This window comes from Hyperolius riggenbachi, chromosome 4, assembly GCF_040937935.1.
Source record: "Hyperolius riggenbachi isolate aHypRig1 chromosome 4, aHypRig1.pri, whole genome shotgun sequence".
Classification (NCBI taxonomy): Eukaryota; Metazoa; Chordata; class Amphibia; order Anura; family Hyperoliidae; genus Hyperolius; species Hyperolius riggenbachi.
Genome location: NC_090649.1, coordinates 313422992 through 313441440, shown reverse-complemented (window position 1 = coordinate 313441440; position 18449 = coordinate 313422992). Strand labels below are relative to the sequence as shown.

The 18449-nt window shown below is 41.8% G+C and overlaps 1 protein-coding gene across 1 annotated transcript; it reads right to left on the bottom strand.

The window, feature by feature from the left end:
• Window positions 1–406: 406 nt before the first annotated feature.
• LOC137504795 (piggyBac transposable element-derived protein 4-like) lies at window positions 407–2122 on the bottom strand. Its single transcript, XM_068233386.1, has one exon. The coding sequence runs from the start codon at window positions 2120–2122 to the stop codon at window positions 407–409; it is 1716 nt and encodes a 571-aa protein (XP_068089487.1).
• Between the last annotated feature and the right edge of the window lie 16327 nt (window positions 2123–18449).

Sequence of the window (18449 nt, the reverse complement as noted above, 5' to 3'; positions counted from 1 at the left end):
CAGTCGCGGTTTCATATCTTATTGGGTGGGGCAGTGGTTTTCCTGGAGTATCTTCACAAGTTCAAGTGGTCTGGATGGAATGTCAAGAGTAATCTGGAGTTTTGGTTCATGTCTTGGGTTAACAATTTTATTCATTTATTTATTTTAACCTCCTGGGCGTTTCAATTGTCCCCTAATTTCTGCCTAAAAAAGTCTATGGAATTTTCCAATGAATTTTTTTTTAATATTTCAGGCCTGTAACTTACCAAATCATTAGCAAACAAGGTTCTAGTGCTTATCCTAAGCATAATAAAATAATAAAAGATGAAAATCATGGCAAAAAAAAAACATTTAATAGTAACAATACGTAAACAAAACATCTTAATTCAGATCAAGCAGCAGTTGCAGCACAAAAAGTATTGAAACATCAATACACTTCCTGAGTATGAAATATTTTAAAGCAAGGGACAGCACAAAGTCCTACATCACATTCAGGGCAATAAAAGCGCGTCTCCTTGCGCACCTTTTTTCCATTCGGCCCCCTCTTAGAGCAGCACACCACGCACATGCTAGTAGGTGTTGCTTTGCGCTCAGTGGGTGGCACATGCTCTACAAAATGACGTCCTGTTAGTCGCACTGGATTTACGACATAGGAGGCACGACGTCCTGGTCTATTCGCCTCAGTTTGTGGTTGCTGATGTTGTAAGCATATTTCCTCACAAATCTTCAAAATGTAGTCAAAGTGAGAAAGAGGCCTGTAATTTTGTTTCTTGTAGAGGGCATAAGAATTCCAAAGACACTGCTCCACCAGATGTCTAAAGATTTTCTTGTAATATTTGCGCTGCTGTTTGCGCACAACGGGGTAGAATGTTATGCACTGGTCAGCACGGTCCACCCCACCCATTGTCTGATTATAATCCAGAATGACCTGGGGTTTCTGGATTGTCTTCCCAGCACGATTCTTGGCTGCAGCAGTGTCAGTGTTATGGACTGTTGACAAAACGGAAACATCTTTCTTGTCCTTCCAGCGGAGGGCCATCAGTTTACCCTTCTGCCATGCTGTGATTTCCCCTGGCTTCAGCTTCTGAGCTGAAAAGGCTGATGGCAGATCGCGACGGTTAGGCTGGACAGTGCCATATGAATCAGTCTTATGTCTGATGAGGTGTTCATATAGTTCAGGGGAGGTGTAGTAATTATCTGTGGTCAGGCAATATCCCTGACCAAGAAGCGGTGAAATGAGGGAGAGGACAGAGGCGGATGCAAGGCCAAACTGGCTGTAGCTGGGGTCAAATTGTGTGCCTTTGCCAGTGTATATAATGGCATTCCAAATATATCCGGAATTAGATTCGCACAATACAAACGATTTTATCCCAAATCTGGCACGCTTGGAAGAGATATACTGTTTCCAGGCAAGTCTCCCCTTATACGCCATTAGGCTTTCATCCACGCTAACGTCTCTTTCTGGAACATACACGGACTGAAATTTGCGTATGACCATTTGAAATAGGTCGTAGATCTTCCACAGTTTGGGGGCAGGATGGGTGGCCTCATCAAAGGTCTCATTATTCATGAAATGCAGGTTTTTCATGATAAGGCTAAATCTGTTTTCTGACATGACAGTCCCAAAAAAAGGTGTAGCAATCAGTCGGTTGGTGCTCCAATAAGATGTCTGGCAGGGTTTCCCCACAACCCCCTGGAGGATGAGGATGGCCAGGAATAGCCATATCTCATCCTGGGTGACTGGTTCCCACCTTTTTCCCCTAGCAAACCTCCTGAATGGACCAGGCTGCTGTTCCGCATAGCGGTTGGTCTCCTCCACTATAATTTGGATTATGGCCTCGTCCAAAAAAAGTTTCAAATAGACCAGGGGGATAGGATCACAGGGAACTTTTTGGCCGGGTTCACCTGTAAATGGGAATCGTGGGGGGGCAGGATTATTCTGGGTAGGGTCTTTAGCGATCCATGTGCGGATGCTCTCAACCTCTTCGGTGAAGTCATCGCTGTCAGACTCTGAGTCAGATGATGACATGTTCGCAACATAGCTGTCACTTGAGTCTGAGAAAAACATCTGCTCATCCTCGCTGTCCTCAAACTCCTGCATCAGGGTTAGCGGGGAGAGGCGTCTACGGGAGCTGGAAGCCATAGCAGGGCAGGTGGCAGAAAAAACCTGGTCGTTATTCGGAGCAAGGGTCAAATCCAGGCAGCAATCAAAGCGTCGTCGTTATCCAAAAGCAAGGGTCAAATCCAGGCGGCAATCAATAGAATAGTTGATAGTCCAAAGCAGAAAGATCAGCAGAAATATATCAGTGCAAGTGTCAGCAATTTCAAAGAGTAAATGGTGTTTTTTTTTTCTTTTGTGTTTTGTTTACTTTTCAAATTAGGTTTTTTTTTACTGTGTATTGGATTGGATACAGGTGCATTCAATCCAATACAAATTCAAATTTACCGCCGCGCCCCCTAGCGTCGACCTCACAACGTCATTACGTAGGAGACGCGGAAGGAGACGCGAAAGGAGATGGAAGAACACGCAAAAGGAGGCGGAAGGACCGGAGGACGGGATCGGAAGGCCACGAGGACGGGAACGGAAGGCCACGAGGACGGGATCGGAGGCCCAGAGGCGGGATCGGAAGGCCCAGAGGCGGAATCGGAAGGCCCGGGACGATCGCGGAAGGAGACGCAACGAAGGTGACGCCATGGAGGGACTGGAGGGGACCAGAGGGGATCAGAGGACGGGCTCAGGAGGCCCGGAGACCTACCGGAGGACGATCACAGCAATCCCTGTACCCGGCGCACCCGGCAACACATGGTACAGTCTGGGGAACTTTTTTTTTTTTACCCCGACACTGTATCAGGATTATCTAAATGGGCATCTTTTTTCACCCCGATACAGTGTCGGGATTATCTGCCAGAGGGTTAATAAAGGTGGTTTTGTACCCGCCCATTTGGTTTAAACCCCCAATAAACTAACGGGCCGCGGCCTTTTCAAATGGCAATATTGGTGTCTGTTGTCTTATTTATGTAGTCTTAAGTTATATGTATTATATATTGTCTTAAGTCTTAAGTTATATATATTGTATGTTGGACCCTGCTTATCACATGGTAATCGCCACAGTAAACAAGACAGGGACACACAGGAAGGAATGTTTACCAATCCAACCGCTACCATAGCAATGGGAAACTCCCACACAGAAACAAACAGGACTAGACAGAACAGGAAGGAGTGTTACCAAACAGGACTAGACAGAACAGGAAGGAGTGTTACCAACAGCAACCACAGCTAGCGTAACATCTACACGGCAACTAGATATACTGTATATGTTATGAGCTATATAAACCTTTTCAACCTGACAGAGGATACATTTTAAAAGTCCAGCCCATGTTTGTTGGATATAATTTAGTGTTCTTCACTGTTCACCACTTTGAGTAAATCAACCCCCATTACTCCTGCATTAATGTTTTAATAGTAATGTGTAGATGCTAATTAGTCTCCTGCATAATTGTTTACTCCTTAGCTAGTGTGCTATATTAATGTCACAGTGTTTAAAAAAAGATGCTTTCTTCTTTGATATATGACTAGCTGGCAGGCTGTAGGATTTTTTTCCTGTAAGATGAATATAAATGCACTAATTTGAAAAGTAATATGGATGCATATGTACTGTCCTCCTAAGATTACTACATACAAATACTACATCATCCTTAGCAAAGAAAACAAGCAGTATTATAATGCTTAATTGAAGCTGTCTCAATATATGAATAGTTGTATGCTGTTGCTAATTAGTCTTTTGCGTAATTTCCTATTTCTTAGCTAGAGTGCTATATTAATGTTGTGGTGCTTAAACAAAAAATGATTTAAATGTTTCTTTTTGTGATATATGGCCAGTTAACATGTTGTATGAGTGGTTTTACCAACATGAATATTAATATGATAACCTAAAGAGTGATGTGGTTATTATACAACATGTATTCCCTTACAAGCACATTAATTACAATAAATTATATGGCCATTGACCATGTACTGCTAATGTGAAATATGAAATGTCAAAAACGCAACACTAAAGTTTACGTTAATCTGTCTCCAACTAAACCAAATGAAGGTTACTTTCCATCTCTAACAGTTATCATTACTCTACTAAAAGGGCAATGCACACCTGTTCTGATTGACTGAGTGTGATCTGTGAACCCTGAATAGGTATACACATGGGTGGGTCACATAGGTCGGTTTTCATAGGAAGGAAATAAAATGGTGGTTAAGGGACATTACTGATTTGGAAAGAAATAAAAAACAAATGAAAAAGACAAAGTCATAGGGCCCAATCCTATCATTTTTTATCTTCTGTTTAAAATAACGTTTGCACTCTGCAAATGAAAAAGTAACAAAAAGTAGGTGAAAAAGTACTATCCAAATTATTCTCAGTATTTTCTTGCTTGCTAGTGGCTTAAAGCAAACCTGAAACAGAAATAAACGTATGATATTGTGAATTGTATGTGTCATACAGGTAAGAAATTATGGCAACAAAAATAGTCTCCTTTTTGTTTTCCAGAACAGGAAGAGTTAAAAAAGTCAGTTGTTATCTATGAAAAAGAACTTCTCTGAGTTCTTCGACCCACTGGGTAAAATACAGTCCTGTTTTCTGAAGCACTTAAACAGCAAAGAAACAGTGAGAGACAGCTTGAGATAAGGTTTTACTGCAGGAAAGTTCAAAGAGTCATTAGTTTGAGCTTTGTTGTATAGTTTAAAAGACAGAGTATGCTTTTAAAACTGCAACTGTGACAGAATAATGCAATATATTACTGTGATCTGATATTATTATTTAGTATTGATATCGTGCCATGTTGCCTACACCTTCTGTGGTGCTTTACAGAGTATACAAGTTAGTCACTAACTGTCTAACGGAGGGGCTCACAATCTAAACCACACCATAGGCATATGCCCATCATAGTCTAGGGCCAATTTAGGGGGAAGCAAATTAACTTATCTGTATGTTTTTGGGAATGTGAGAGGAAACCAACGTTCCCAGAGGAAACCCATTTGACCTAAATTATATTTTAACATTTCGTTATTATGTGTTTTAAGAGGAGTTTCATGTGAAAATTTCATTGAACAGTCATACAGAGGAATAATATAAAACTTCATATTTTAATTTTTAAAGCACTGGAATAGGAAATAAATGGGAATTCTTATATTCAAGTCACCCCCAGGAAGCCAAGTATCCCTGCACATTGCTATGGTTGGCTTCCGTGCATGAGTGCAATAGCAGTGTGAATGATAACTGCTCATTTTTTGATGCTGATAATTTCTGCAATGTTTTACAGAGAACATAAAAAAATAATGTCACAACCTGTTCCTCAGAGGAGTTCACAATCTAATATCTCTACCATAGTCTAAAGCCCCATCTACACCATAGGATTCTTTGTCCGATTCGATTCAATTTGATTCAATTCATTTATTCGATCCAAATCAATCTGACATGCCCGATTCATGATTCAATTCAATTTCCGATTCAAAACAATGGCGAATTGAATCGAAGCATGAATCGGACATGTCGGATTGAATCAAATCGAATCAATGAATCGAACTGAATCGGGGAAAGAAGCGTATGGTGTAGATGGGGCTTAAGGCCAATATGGGGAGAAACCTAATAACTTACCTCATTGCTGCTATCTTCACCACAGTCTCTTACTGGATGATATTCTATTGCTGCCTGTTCAGTTAGGAAAACCGAATGAAGTTTTCCCCATGTATGGTTTATATTAACCTTGCAGTCAAACCAAGAAGATGCTGGCACTCTATAAAAACGAATAATAACAATAATAGAATGTGAAATATCGTGATCATTTCATTAGGATCCACGCAGCTTTGCTTCCTCGCCTTTTTATAGGATCCACATCTGTGCGTTCTCTACAGATCACTTAGCTGTAAGAAAAAGAAATGTCAATGAATGCCTTTCTGGCAAGATTGCATTGCTGGGAGGTGTTAACCGATGGATTAATGACCAGACACTGTTAACTTAATGGCCGACAATGACCTCACCATCTCCTCCATAATAATACACAAATAAAAGTGACAGATATTTTATCTGTTCAATAAAATGGCATTTCAACTTGCCCATAAGATCACAATTTACTCTAATTTAACATTAAGGGACACTACATTTGTCTTATTTCTCCATAGCATTTCATGTTGATACCATCTGTGCTAGCTAATGTTACATTTATGTTCTGTGTATAGCATTGGGACACATTTATCTATGATGAATTTAAATGCAGCTATAGCAAACAAGAACCTAGGTTAGGAGAATGAAACTAAGTTATGCTGCATTTTATGCAAGTTTATTTTCTTCTCCCTGGGGTTATTAATGCTGCCGGCTGCAAAGGTACTTTATTATACAGCAATAACAATAACATTCCCAGACAAGAATACTGTTCTCCCTTATTAACTTCCCAATCCACTTGCAGACCCCAACTCTTACTGTTACTCTTGTATTCTTTCTACCAAATGGAATAGCCAGATGTTACCTCCTGGCCCAGAAATGGTACCTCTGATTTTAAATAAAGGGATTTCAACCATTTCAGATTTAAAGGCCAACAAAACTCTGCCAGCAAGATTATTGTGAGAGAGAGCCACTGCCCCCTTCCCTTTGTACTGAAAAGCAAAGGTTATTAGGTAAAGTCTGTAAAAATCAAACATAAAAAAAACACTTTTAGACCAGAAACCTAGGAGTGATTTCCAATTGCTAGTGATTTGAAAAAGTGCTTGCTAATGCAATGCTATTGGGGATTTTTGTCAAATCACATCGCTCATGTGGGATCACACCCATAGCATTACACTAGCAAGAGTTTTCAAATCGCAAAGCGCTCAGAAAATTGCTCCTAGTGGGTTTCTGACCTTACTTTCATTTCGGAAAGGCGCCATCTAGTGGATAAATAAAATAGTGCACTATCCTTTTATATGTATTCAAAAAAAACATAATAAAATCAAAATACAATTTCCGTCCCCATATGTAAAAAAATAAATAAAATATGTGTAAAAAAATTAAAAGAGCCAAAGTAATGGAATTTAAATGACAATGTATAAATTGTTACGTTAGGGATATTGCTGTTATTTTTGCAAATAATGGCTAGTAATTATGGAGAGGCACCCTCAAAGAGCAAAAGAAAAATAACGTCTGTATTTTAAAATAAAATATTGTCATCATACATTGTACTAGGGGTGTCATTTAAACTTTGCAATAACCGGGACAAATGGGCAAATAAAATGTGTGGGTTTTTAAACTATAATGGCTGAGAAATAATTAATTTTTTCAATGTTTCTTCTTTCTCCCATTAAAATGTGTATAAAATAAAATATTTCTTAAGAAAAAGTACAACCCAAAGAAAGACTAACTGGTGATGAAAAAAACAATGTATAGAACATTTAGGTGTGATAAGTAATGATAAAGTTATTGGCGAAAAAATTGAAGGAGTATTAAAATGTGAAAATTGCTGTGGTTCATAAGGGGAAAAATCCTTAGTGGTTAACTAGTTAAAGGGAATCTAAAGTGAAAATAAACTTATGATCTAATGAATTGTATGTGCAATACAGCCAAGAAATAAAACATTAGTAGCATTGGAACCAGTCTCACGGTTTCCAGTACAGGAAGGAGTAAAGAAACTTCACTTGCTATCTATGCAAAAGAGCTTCTCTGAGCTCTCTGACCAGTTTAGTCAGCTACAGTGCTATTTCTCAGGCACTTATAGTTCAAAGAAACAGTGACAGACAGCTTCAGATAAGATTTTTACTGCAGGGAAGATTTAAGGGTGATTAGCCCTCCTCTGTTTCATAGTTTAAATTATAGTGTGGTTTGTAAATTGCAAATATTATAGAATGATACAATGCTATGAAAAAAGCTATATACCTGAAAATAAAAACATGAGACTCTTCTCTTTGCTACTAAGGTTCTATTAATTATCCGTACTACACATTGAACTCATTATATAATACTTTATTTTCGCTTCAGTGTCACTTTAAAAGGCATTTAAAGTGACATGAAGGTTCTAGACTGGCCAGTCCTCACTCACCTCAAACACACCACTGATGCACTGTTAGACCCACTCCAATTTGCATACATGGTCAACAGGTCCATAGAGGACGCCATAAACGTCAGCCTGGCATACATCATGCAGCACATCGACAAGCCTGACTCCTACATCAGAATCCTGTTCCTGGATTTCCTTGGCCTTAAATACAATCTGCACAGACACCCTGGTCGATAACCTGGCGCAGCTTGGTATTGACCCCACACTTTGCACATGGGTCAAGAGCTTCCTCTCAGACAGAACGGGTCAAGCTTGGTAACTGCTCCTCCAGCTAGAGAACTACCAATACAGGGGCACCTCAAGGGTGTGTACTGTTCCCGCTTCTGTTCTCCATGTACACCAAGAACTGCACTTCCTCCTCGGACTCCGTCAAGGTCATCAAGTTTGCCGACGACACAACTATCATTGGCCTCATCGGCAGCAATGGAGAGCGAGACTACCGCAGTGAGATAGAGAGAATCTGCAATTGGTTCAAGAACAACAACCTTGTCCTTAACGCAACAAAGACTGTAGAGCTGATTGTTGATTTCAGGAAAAACGCTCCCACTCCCCCACCAGTCTACATAGGTGAGACTGAAGTCTCCAGAGTATCATTAGTCCGGTATGCCGGCGCAACGGCTAGCGACAGACATAAACTGCAAAGAATCATCAGTGAGGCAGAAAAGATCATTGGATCGCCCTTGCCACCTCTTGATCTCCTCCACACCGCTAGGATGAGGAAGAGGGTCATCAGGATCTCCTGCGACCCCTCCTACCCTGGCAGCTGCTTCTTTGAGCTCCTCCCATCTGGACGGCGCTTCCGAACTATCCCTTCCATGACCACCAGGCGCAGGAACTCCTTTTTCCCACAGGCAGTTCTACTGCTCAACAACACAGACCCCTGACTCTTCCTTCCTAGCCTGCAATCAGCATGCTTGCCTTAGGAGTTGCTCTTCTGCCTTCTCTTCTGCATCTCTAACACCTTGGCTCGGGCCAACCACCAGGAGCTCTATACAGAGTATAGCGTGTAGCGAGTGTTTTTACTCACCTCCTGGGGGATCCAGAAGTTGGTAGCCATTCCCCTTCCTGAGGGTCTGAATCACTCTGGTGAGATCACCGTCAGTGATCTCACTACAGAGTTACAGCTCCACCCGGAGGACAGAGGGAAAATTGCAGCGCTGGAGCCAAGGGAGGTGTGTGAGTGCTGGGGCTGCTGCAGGCATTCTGGCGGCATAATTTTTTTCCCTGATTTTAGGGTCTAAAACGTGTTTAACCATTTAAGCTGCCTGGACGTGATTATCACGTCCAGGCAGCTGCTGTTGCACTGCTGCGCACGCGCCCGCCCATGTTGCCTCCATTAGCCCGGAGATCAATGAATGGGAACATAGTTCCCATTTATTGATCTAAGTCCCTGGTAGAAAGACCAATGACTTCTTATCAGAAGCCGCCCCCTTTCTGATAAAAAAAAAAATGTTTCTGTCAGTCAGTCTTAGCTGCTGGACCTTGGCTCCTTGGTAATTCCTACTGTTTCCTACTGTGCCACTGCCAGGCCCAGCACATTCAGTGACTACTACCTGTGTGTGTGAAAGGCAGCTGCACATTTGTAATACCCATCACTGCATATACCTACCTGTTCAGTGCACCCAGCTACCTAAGTGAGCGCACGCAGTGAGATATTTAATACCACCAGTCACTGTACCTGTTCATGGTACTCAGGCAGCTGCAAATTTGTAATACCCATCACTGCATATACCTACCTGTTGTTCACAGTGCACCCACCTACCTACGTGAGCGCACGCAGTGTCACTGCACCTGTTCATGCTACCTGTGTGTGTGTGACAGCTGCACATTGTATTGATACCAGTCACTCACTGCATACCTGTTCACTGCACCTGTGTGACTGCACATTGTATTAGTCAAGTCAGTGCATATCTTTCACTTCATCCCCCCAATATAGGCAAAACAGGCAGAGGCAGAGGCAGGCCACTTGGAAGGTCTGTTCGAGGTCGTGCTGACGGGATTTTTATGTGGCCCTGGACCAAAGTACAGTGTTCAGAAGGCGCGTGCCATCAACCCCCAAGATTGTCAGGACGTACAGTAGTTGACTATTTACCACAGAACTCCTCATCTTCCTCAGCTTCCGCATGGAAGCGTGACATATCTTCATCCTCCTGCTCTGATTCTGGCACCCCACTTAACACTCAGTCGGCCGCCACCACCAAAGTGCCATCACCCGAGGGCTCAGCAGTGTGGAAATTTTTGTGTGTGTCTGCCTCAGATGAGAGCAATGCCATCTGTTCTCTCTGCCACCAAAAATTGAGCCGTGGAAAGGTCAACATCCGCGTAGGGACAACTGCCTTACGAAGGCACATGGAGAAAAAGCACATACGGCAATGGGAAGACCACCTGAGGAAAAGCAGCACACAAAAGCAATGCCACGCTCCTTCTCCTCTTCCTCCTTCAGGTGCATTATCTTCAGCCGCTTTCTCCTTTGCACCTTTACAGCCACCCTCCTCCACTCCGCCTCTCACCTTGAGCAGTTCCTCCTCCTCTGCCCACAGCAGCAGCCAGGCGTCTGTGAGCGAAATCTTTGAGCAGAAGAAGCCAATGTCTGCCAATCACCCCCTTGCCCAGCTGGCTTGGCTGAACTGTTAGCTCGCCAGCTGTTACCATACCAGCTGGTGGACTCTAAGGCCTTCCGAAAATTTGTGGCGATTGGGACACCACAGTAGAAGATACCAGGCCGCAATTATTTCTCAAAAAAGGCGATACCCAAACTGTGCCATGAAGTTGAAAGGCAAGTGGTGTCATTTCTGGCACACAACGTTGGGTCAAGGGTCTATCTGACCACGGATGCCTAGTCTGCAAAGCACGATCAGGGTAGGTACATTACTTACACAGCCCATTACTTACACAGCAATGCCATCTGCACTCTCTGCCACCAAAAATTGAGCCATGGAAAGACCAAGACCCGCGTAGGGACAACTTCCTTACGAAGGCACAAAATGACAAAGCACAAACTGCAATGGGATGACCATGGGAGTAAATGCAGCACACAAAAGCAAAGCCACACACTGCAGTGGAAGATACCAGGCCACAATTATTTCTCAAATAAGGCAATACCCAAACTGTACCATGATGTTGTAAGGCAAGTGGTGTCATCTCTGGCACACAGCGTTGGGTCAAGGGTCCATCTGACCATGTGGTCTGCAAAGCACGGTCAGGCCTGCCCAAAGACTAAGTCAGTCCTCCACACACATCATCTCTGCCTGCATGCCATGTGAGTGCCTGCCCCAAGACTAAGTCGGTCCCCACACTGCATCTCTGCCTGCAGGACGCTTGACTCCCTTCTCCGCCACCACCAATAGGATCCAGGACACCAGGCGGCCGCTATAATAATTTTTCTGGTGCTTGTACATGCCTGCCTAATTTTTCTGGCTGTACTGCAGCTGCAACAACAAAACAAAAGGCATGTACATGTGTCAATTCCCCTTCATGATCGTTACCTTGCCGCGGTGAAGGGGCTTGCACGTCACAATGAACCAATGACCGCCGGCTATATGAGTGTCTCGGGGGGGGGGGGGGGGGGCACACCCAAGAGAATAAGGTCATTGCTTCATTGTGGAAAGGCCAAATTCAATCAGCTGTATAGTCACTGTTGTTCTATCATTGAGCTACCACAGCCCGGCGACCATATGGGCTTGAAAACTGCCACGGCCTGCACTCTCGCCATGGTGCGCACCAGTCCAGCACGGCTATCACTACACAAACAGCTGTTTGTGGTGCGTTACATGGTGAGTTTTGTGTGTCAGTGTGAAGCAGTACGCTAATTACACTCCCTGATTGATGTATACACATACAAGATGTTTTAAAGCACTTTAGGCCTCCAATTTAGCATGCAATCTGATTTCTGCCCTTAGAATGCTGCTTTGCGTCAAATCCAGATTTTTCCTGGGGACTTTTGGCATCTATCCCACTCATCCATGCCCCCCTCCAGGTGTTAGACCCCTTGAAACATCTTTTCCATCACTTTTGTGGTCAGCATAAATGTTTGTAGTTTTCAAAATTCGCCTCCCCATTGAAGTCTACGATTGAAGGTTCACGAAAGTTCGCGCAAACCGAACTTTTGCGGAAGTTTGCGTTCGATGTTCGCGAACCGGAGGTTCGAGCCATCTCTAATAGTTACCTAAGGGTCTTAACCTTTTTGCATGTGAAGAGGGTATATTACAAAAAAAAAATTAAATTATAAGCTTGTAAATAGTGATGGACGCAAAATGGAAAAATGCACCTTTATTTCCAAATAAAATATTGGCCCCATACATTGTGATAGGAACATAATGGTGTAATAACCGGGACAAATGGGCAAAAAAAAAATACATAGGTTTTAATTGGTAGCATGTATTACTTTAAATCTATAATGGCCGAAAACTGAGAAATAATGCATTTTTTCAATTTCTTTCTAACCTGTGAAAATGCATTTAGAAAAAAATAATTCTTAGCAAAATGTACCACCCAAAGAAAGCCTATTGGTGGTGGAAAAATATATATAGATCAATTCATTGTGATAATTAGTGATAAAGTTATTGGCGAATTAATGGGAGGTGAAAATCGCTCTGATGCATAAAGTGAAAAATACCCGCGGGCTGGAAATAATTATACCGCCAGGGAGGTTAACCACTTGATGACCCACCCTTTACCCCCCCCTTAAGGACCAGCGCTGTGTTTAGTGATCTGTGCTGGGTGGGCTCTGCAGCCCCCAGCACAGATCAGGTAGCAGGCAGAGAGATCAGATTGCCCCCCTTTTTTCCCCACTAGGGGGATGATGTGCTGGGGGGGTCCGATCTCTACTGCCTGCGTGTGGCTGGCGGGGGGGGCACCTCAAAGCCCCCCTCCGCGGCGAAATTCCCCCCTCCCTCTCCTACCTGCTCCCCCCCCCCGGAGATCGGGGCTGCACAGGACGCTATCCGTCCTGTGCAGCCAGTGACAGGCTGTCCCCTGTCACATGGCGGCGATCCCCGGCCGCTGATTGGCCGGGGATCGCCGATCTGCCTTACGGCGCTGCTGCGCAGCAGCGCCGTACAATGTAAACAAAGCGGATTATTTCCGCTTGTGTTTACATTTAGCCTGCGAGCCGCCATCGGCGGCCCGCAGGCTATTCACGGAGCCCCCCGCCGTGAATTGACAGGAAGCAGCCGCTCGCGCGAGCGGCTGCTTCCTGATTAATCAGCCTGCAGCTGGCGACGCAGTACTGCGTCGCTGGTCCTGCAGCTGCCACTTTGCCGACGCGCGTTATGAGTGCGCGGTCGGCAAGTGGTTAAAGAGGAACCAAACTAACTAATTATATTGCACCCACAGCATTATAAATCGAAAATACAATACTAACTAGCTACTAGCTACTCCTTGACTATTGTTTAAAAATTGTGATGATTAGCTTTCTGCATCAAATTCAGACTACGTAGATCTTTAAAGACACAAGTGTCAACACATGAAAAATGCATACAAATGAAAAAAATAAATACATGCAAATTGCAAAATGAAAACATATGCGATTTTTACCCCATACAGATACTTGCACAAATTTCTCCGGATTATCTGAGTGTATGTAACTATCATGTTTAGTAATGGCTTTAAAATGATTCTCAATCCTGCACTAGATTCCATCTGGGAAAACATCAGAGCACCATCTCAGATCCCCACAGATCAATTGTTCTGGCTCTGCCCCACCAACCATTCTCACCTGTAAATCTACCTACATAGAGGCTGGAGAGTGTACTGGTTAACCACTTGAGGACCGTGGGCTTTACCCCCCTTAAGGACCAGGCACTTTTTTTCCATTCAGACCACTGCAGCTTTCACAGTTTATTGCTCGCTCATACAACCTACCACCTAAATGAATTTTGGCTCCTTTTCTTGTCACTAATAAAGCTTTCTTTTGGTGCTATTTGATTGCTGCTGCGATTTTTACTTTTTATTATATTCATCAAAAAAGACATGAATTTTGGCAAAAAAAAAGATTTTTTTAACTTTCTGTGCTGACATTTTTCAAATAAAGTAAAATTTCTGTATACATGCAGTGCGAAAAATGTGGACAAACATGTTTTTGATTTAAAAAAAACCCATTCAGTGTATATTTATTGGTTTGGGTAAAAGTTATAGCGTTTACAAACTATGGTGCAAAAAGTGAATTTTCCCATTTTCAAGCATCTATGACTTTTCTGACCACCTGACATGTTTCATGAGGGGCTAGAATTCCAGGATAGTATAAATACCCCCCAAATTACCCCATTTTGGAAAGAAGACATCCCAAAGTATTCACTGAGAGGCATAGTGAGTTCATAGAAGATATTAATTTTTGTCACAAGTAAGCGGAAAATGACACTTTGTGACAAAAAAAAAAGTTTCCATTTCTTCTAACTTGCGACAAAAAAAAATGAAATCTGCCACGGACTCACCACGCCCCTCTCTGAATACCTTGAAGTGTCTACTTTCCAAAATGGGGTCATTTGTGGGGTGTGTTTACTGTCCTCGCATTTTGGGGGGTGCTAATTTGTAAGCACCCCTGTAAAGCCTAAAGGTGTTCATTGGACTTTGGGCCCCTTAGCGCAGTTAGGCTGCAAAAAAGTGCCACACATGTGGTATTACTCAGGAGAAGTAGTATAATGTGTTTTGGGGTGTATTTTTACACATACCGATGCTGAGTGGGAGAAATATCTCTGTAAATGACAATTTTTTTATTTTTTTTACACACAATTGTCCATTTACAGAGATCTTTCTCCCACTCAGCATGGGTATGTGTAAAAATACACCCCAAAACACATTATACTACTTCTCCTGAGTATGGCGATAGCACATGTGTGGCACTTTTTTGCACCCTAACTGCGCTAAGGGGCCCAAAGTCCAATGAGTACCTTTAGGATTTCACAGGTCATTTTGAGAAATTTTGTTTCAAGACTACTCCTCACGGTTTAGGGCCCCTAAAATGCCAGGGCAGTATAGGAACCCCACAAATGACCCCATTTTAGAAAGAAGACACCCCAAGGTATTCCGTTAGTAGTACGGTGAGTTCATAGAAGATTTTATTTTTTGTCACAAGTTAGCGGAAAATGACACTTTGTGAAAATAACCAATAAAAATCAATTTCCGCTAACTTGTGACAAAAAATAAAATCTTCTATGAACTCACCGTACTACTAACGGAATACCTTGGGGTGTCTTCTTTCTTAAATTGGGTCATTTGTGGGGTTCCTATACTGTCCTGGCATTTTAGGGGCCCTAAACCGTGAGGAGAAGTCTTGAAACAAAATTTCTCAAAATGACCTGTGAAATCCTAAAGGTACTCATTGGACTTTGGGCCCCTTAGCGCAGTTAGGGTGCAAAAAAGTGCCACACATGTGGTATCACCGTACTCTGGAGAAGTAGTACAATGTGTTTTGGTGTGTATTTTTACACATACCCATGCTGGGTGGGAGAAATAACTCTGTAAATGGACAATTGTGTGTAAAAAATCAAAAGATTGTCATTTACAGAGGTATTTCTCCCACCCAGCATGGGTATGTGTAAAAATACATCCCAAAACACATTATACTACTTCTCCCGAGTATGGCGATACCACATGTGTGGCACTTTTTTGCAGCCTAACTGCGCTAAGGGGCCCAAAGTCCAATGAGTACCTTTAGGACTTCACAGGTCATTTTTGTTTCCAGACTACTCCTCACGGTTTAGGGCCCCTAAAATGCCAGGGCAATATAGGAACCCCACTAATGACCCCATTTTAGAAAGAAGACACCCCAAGGTATTCTGTTAGGAGTATGGTGAGTTCATAGAAGTTTTTATTTTTTTGTCACAAGTTAGCGGAAATTGATTTTAATTGTTTTTTTTCAGAAAGTGTCATTTTCCGTTAACTTGTTTTTTTCCGCTTCAGTGTCACTTTAAACACTATAACAAGCACATAGTGAGTGTAAAATATGATTAAATCTAATTTCATATGCAACTTGCTGGATAAAAAACAGAAAAGATGTAAACTCACGGAAAGAAAAGTATTTGACTTTCTTTTCTCCTTCACAAAACATTCCCAGTTAATTTTTTTTCATGTAATACACATAATTATACAATCCCTGATCCTCAGTCTCTCTGTTTAAATGTCAAAACTTTCCCCATTTGCAATAAATCTTCTAGGAGCATCTGAGAACATCCTGCAATCAATGTGTAATGGAGTCATATCCCCATAAAAACCCAAAACCTGTAGACATTCCTCTCGAGACTGATTTGACCACAAGGGTGAAAAACTCTAGGTCAGGGGTGTAAAACTCAAATACAAAGTATGCCGAAATTGAACACTGGCAACCAAGTCGCAGGCCAACCTCAGTGTCTACAGGCTACCTTCCTCCCTTGTAAAGTTCCCTGATGTCTGATGCACCCCTCCAAACTCCCTTTACAGTTCCCTGGTGTCTAGTGGTCCTTTCCCTCCCCTATACATTTCGCCAGTGTCCAGTGGTTCCCCGTCTCCCCTATACAGTTCCCTAGTGTTTAGTGCTTTTCCCTACTTCCCCATATGGCTTCCCTGGTGATCTAGGGCTTCACTTCAAATATAACTTCCCTGGTGGTCAAGAGTGGGCCAAATATAATGCAGAGTGGGGAAACCACTTGGGGGACAAATTTAATGACTCTGAATGCCAGATTTGGCCCGTGGGAGTTACCCTTCCCACTTACAAAATAGCTTCAGGGGGTTAATATGTAGGAAGTGCTGAGTAGTTTTTACACCATACAGTGTTCATTGTACACATTTACCAAATGTATGGAGAATAAGGGCCATCATAATTTGAAAAGATTGTAAGAACAGAAATGTACTAAATGTTTTTCTATTTATTTGTTTCATGGTTGAACTTAATAGACAGATATCTTTTTCTTTTAAAACAAAATAATTATGCAACTATGTTTTAATAAGCTATTATACTACATTAAGGAGGTAATATTGAACAGCCAAGATTGTATGGCCTACCTAAACTTTTTTTTTTAGCAAACAGTAGTGGCATAACATCATTATATATTATGTCATAATTCTCAATCCAGAACAGAAAATGGCCTGTTCAATCCTCAAACACAGAAATTTAACTGTGATGGAACACACCTGTATTTGATCATTTTTCAAATAGAATCTATATACAAAAAACAGTGGACAGAGGCATGCGGAAGGGTGCTGCTGTAGAGAAGACCTCACATACTTGGAAGACATCAGGGTCCATATTCAATTAACCTTTTCTCATGAATTTTCTCCTACGAGATAATTTTTCATCGTCTATTTAAAATAACCTTTCAGCACTTTGCAACTGAAAAAGAACCAAACAGTAGGTGAAATCAAATTTATGTTGGGCATTTTTTTTTTTTTTTGCTTGCTGGTGGCTTAAAGGGCATTTTATTGACAATTTTGACAATCTCATCTAGGAGAAAACTAAGGAGAAAAAGTTAATTGCATATGGGCCCAGGGGCCTTTTGCAATTCACCTTTTCTCCTATGTTTTCCCCTAGGTGATACTTACACACCTTATCAATAAAATGTTTTTAAGCAACCAGTAAGTAAAAACACACTTAGATTTTTCTTGAAAGTACTTTTTCACCTACTTTTTGGTACATCTTCGGCCTCTTGCACACTGCAAGTGATTCCGATTCAGATACCGCTTTTTAATCAGTTTTTACATCAGATTCAGATTCCGATTTGCAGTGTGCAGGGAGCAAATCTGAATCTGAATCGGATGTAAAAACTGATTAAAAAGCGGAATCTGAATCGTAATCACTTGCAGTGTGCAAGAGGCCTTCAATTGCAGAGGGCTGGAAAGTTAACAGAAGATGACAAATTATCTCCTAGGAGAAAACTTTGTGAAAAATTGAATTGAATAGGGGGCATCTTATTCAGTTTTTTGGTATCCAACCAAATCTTATCTGCTGCGACTACCCCTAATGACAGTTATATATCAAATAAAAAAGGTAATAAGGAAATTTGAAATAAAGTTAATATAATGATTTTACCACTGCATAAGATATACATACTGTACCCAATAAGGACACATACATAATAATACTATCTTTCAACTGCATAAATCTGCTTTCAGCAAAGGAATGGCTTGGAAATGTGAATTCAGTAATGTGGGCTTTGTAGATACATATGGGAAGTAGAAAAAGCAGGGTCAGCAAATGTGTTTAGCTGTACTAAACTGTAAATATCCAAACCAGACAATATAAGTTTAAATACTCTCAAAGTGTTCCATTTTTACAAACGTTGCCATAATGTATTTTGAGGAATAGGACAGAAATGAAAATGAATTGGAATCATATAAACAGAGCAGTGCAGAGATACACATTCATTTAAATAAAATGTGCACATTTGCCATTGTAGCTAGTTTTAGGCAAATATTTGTAGGCA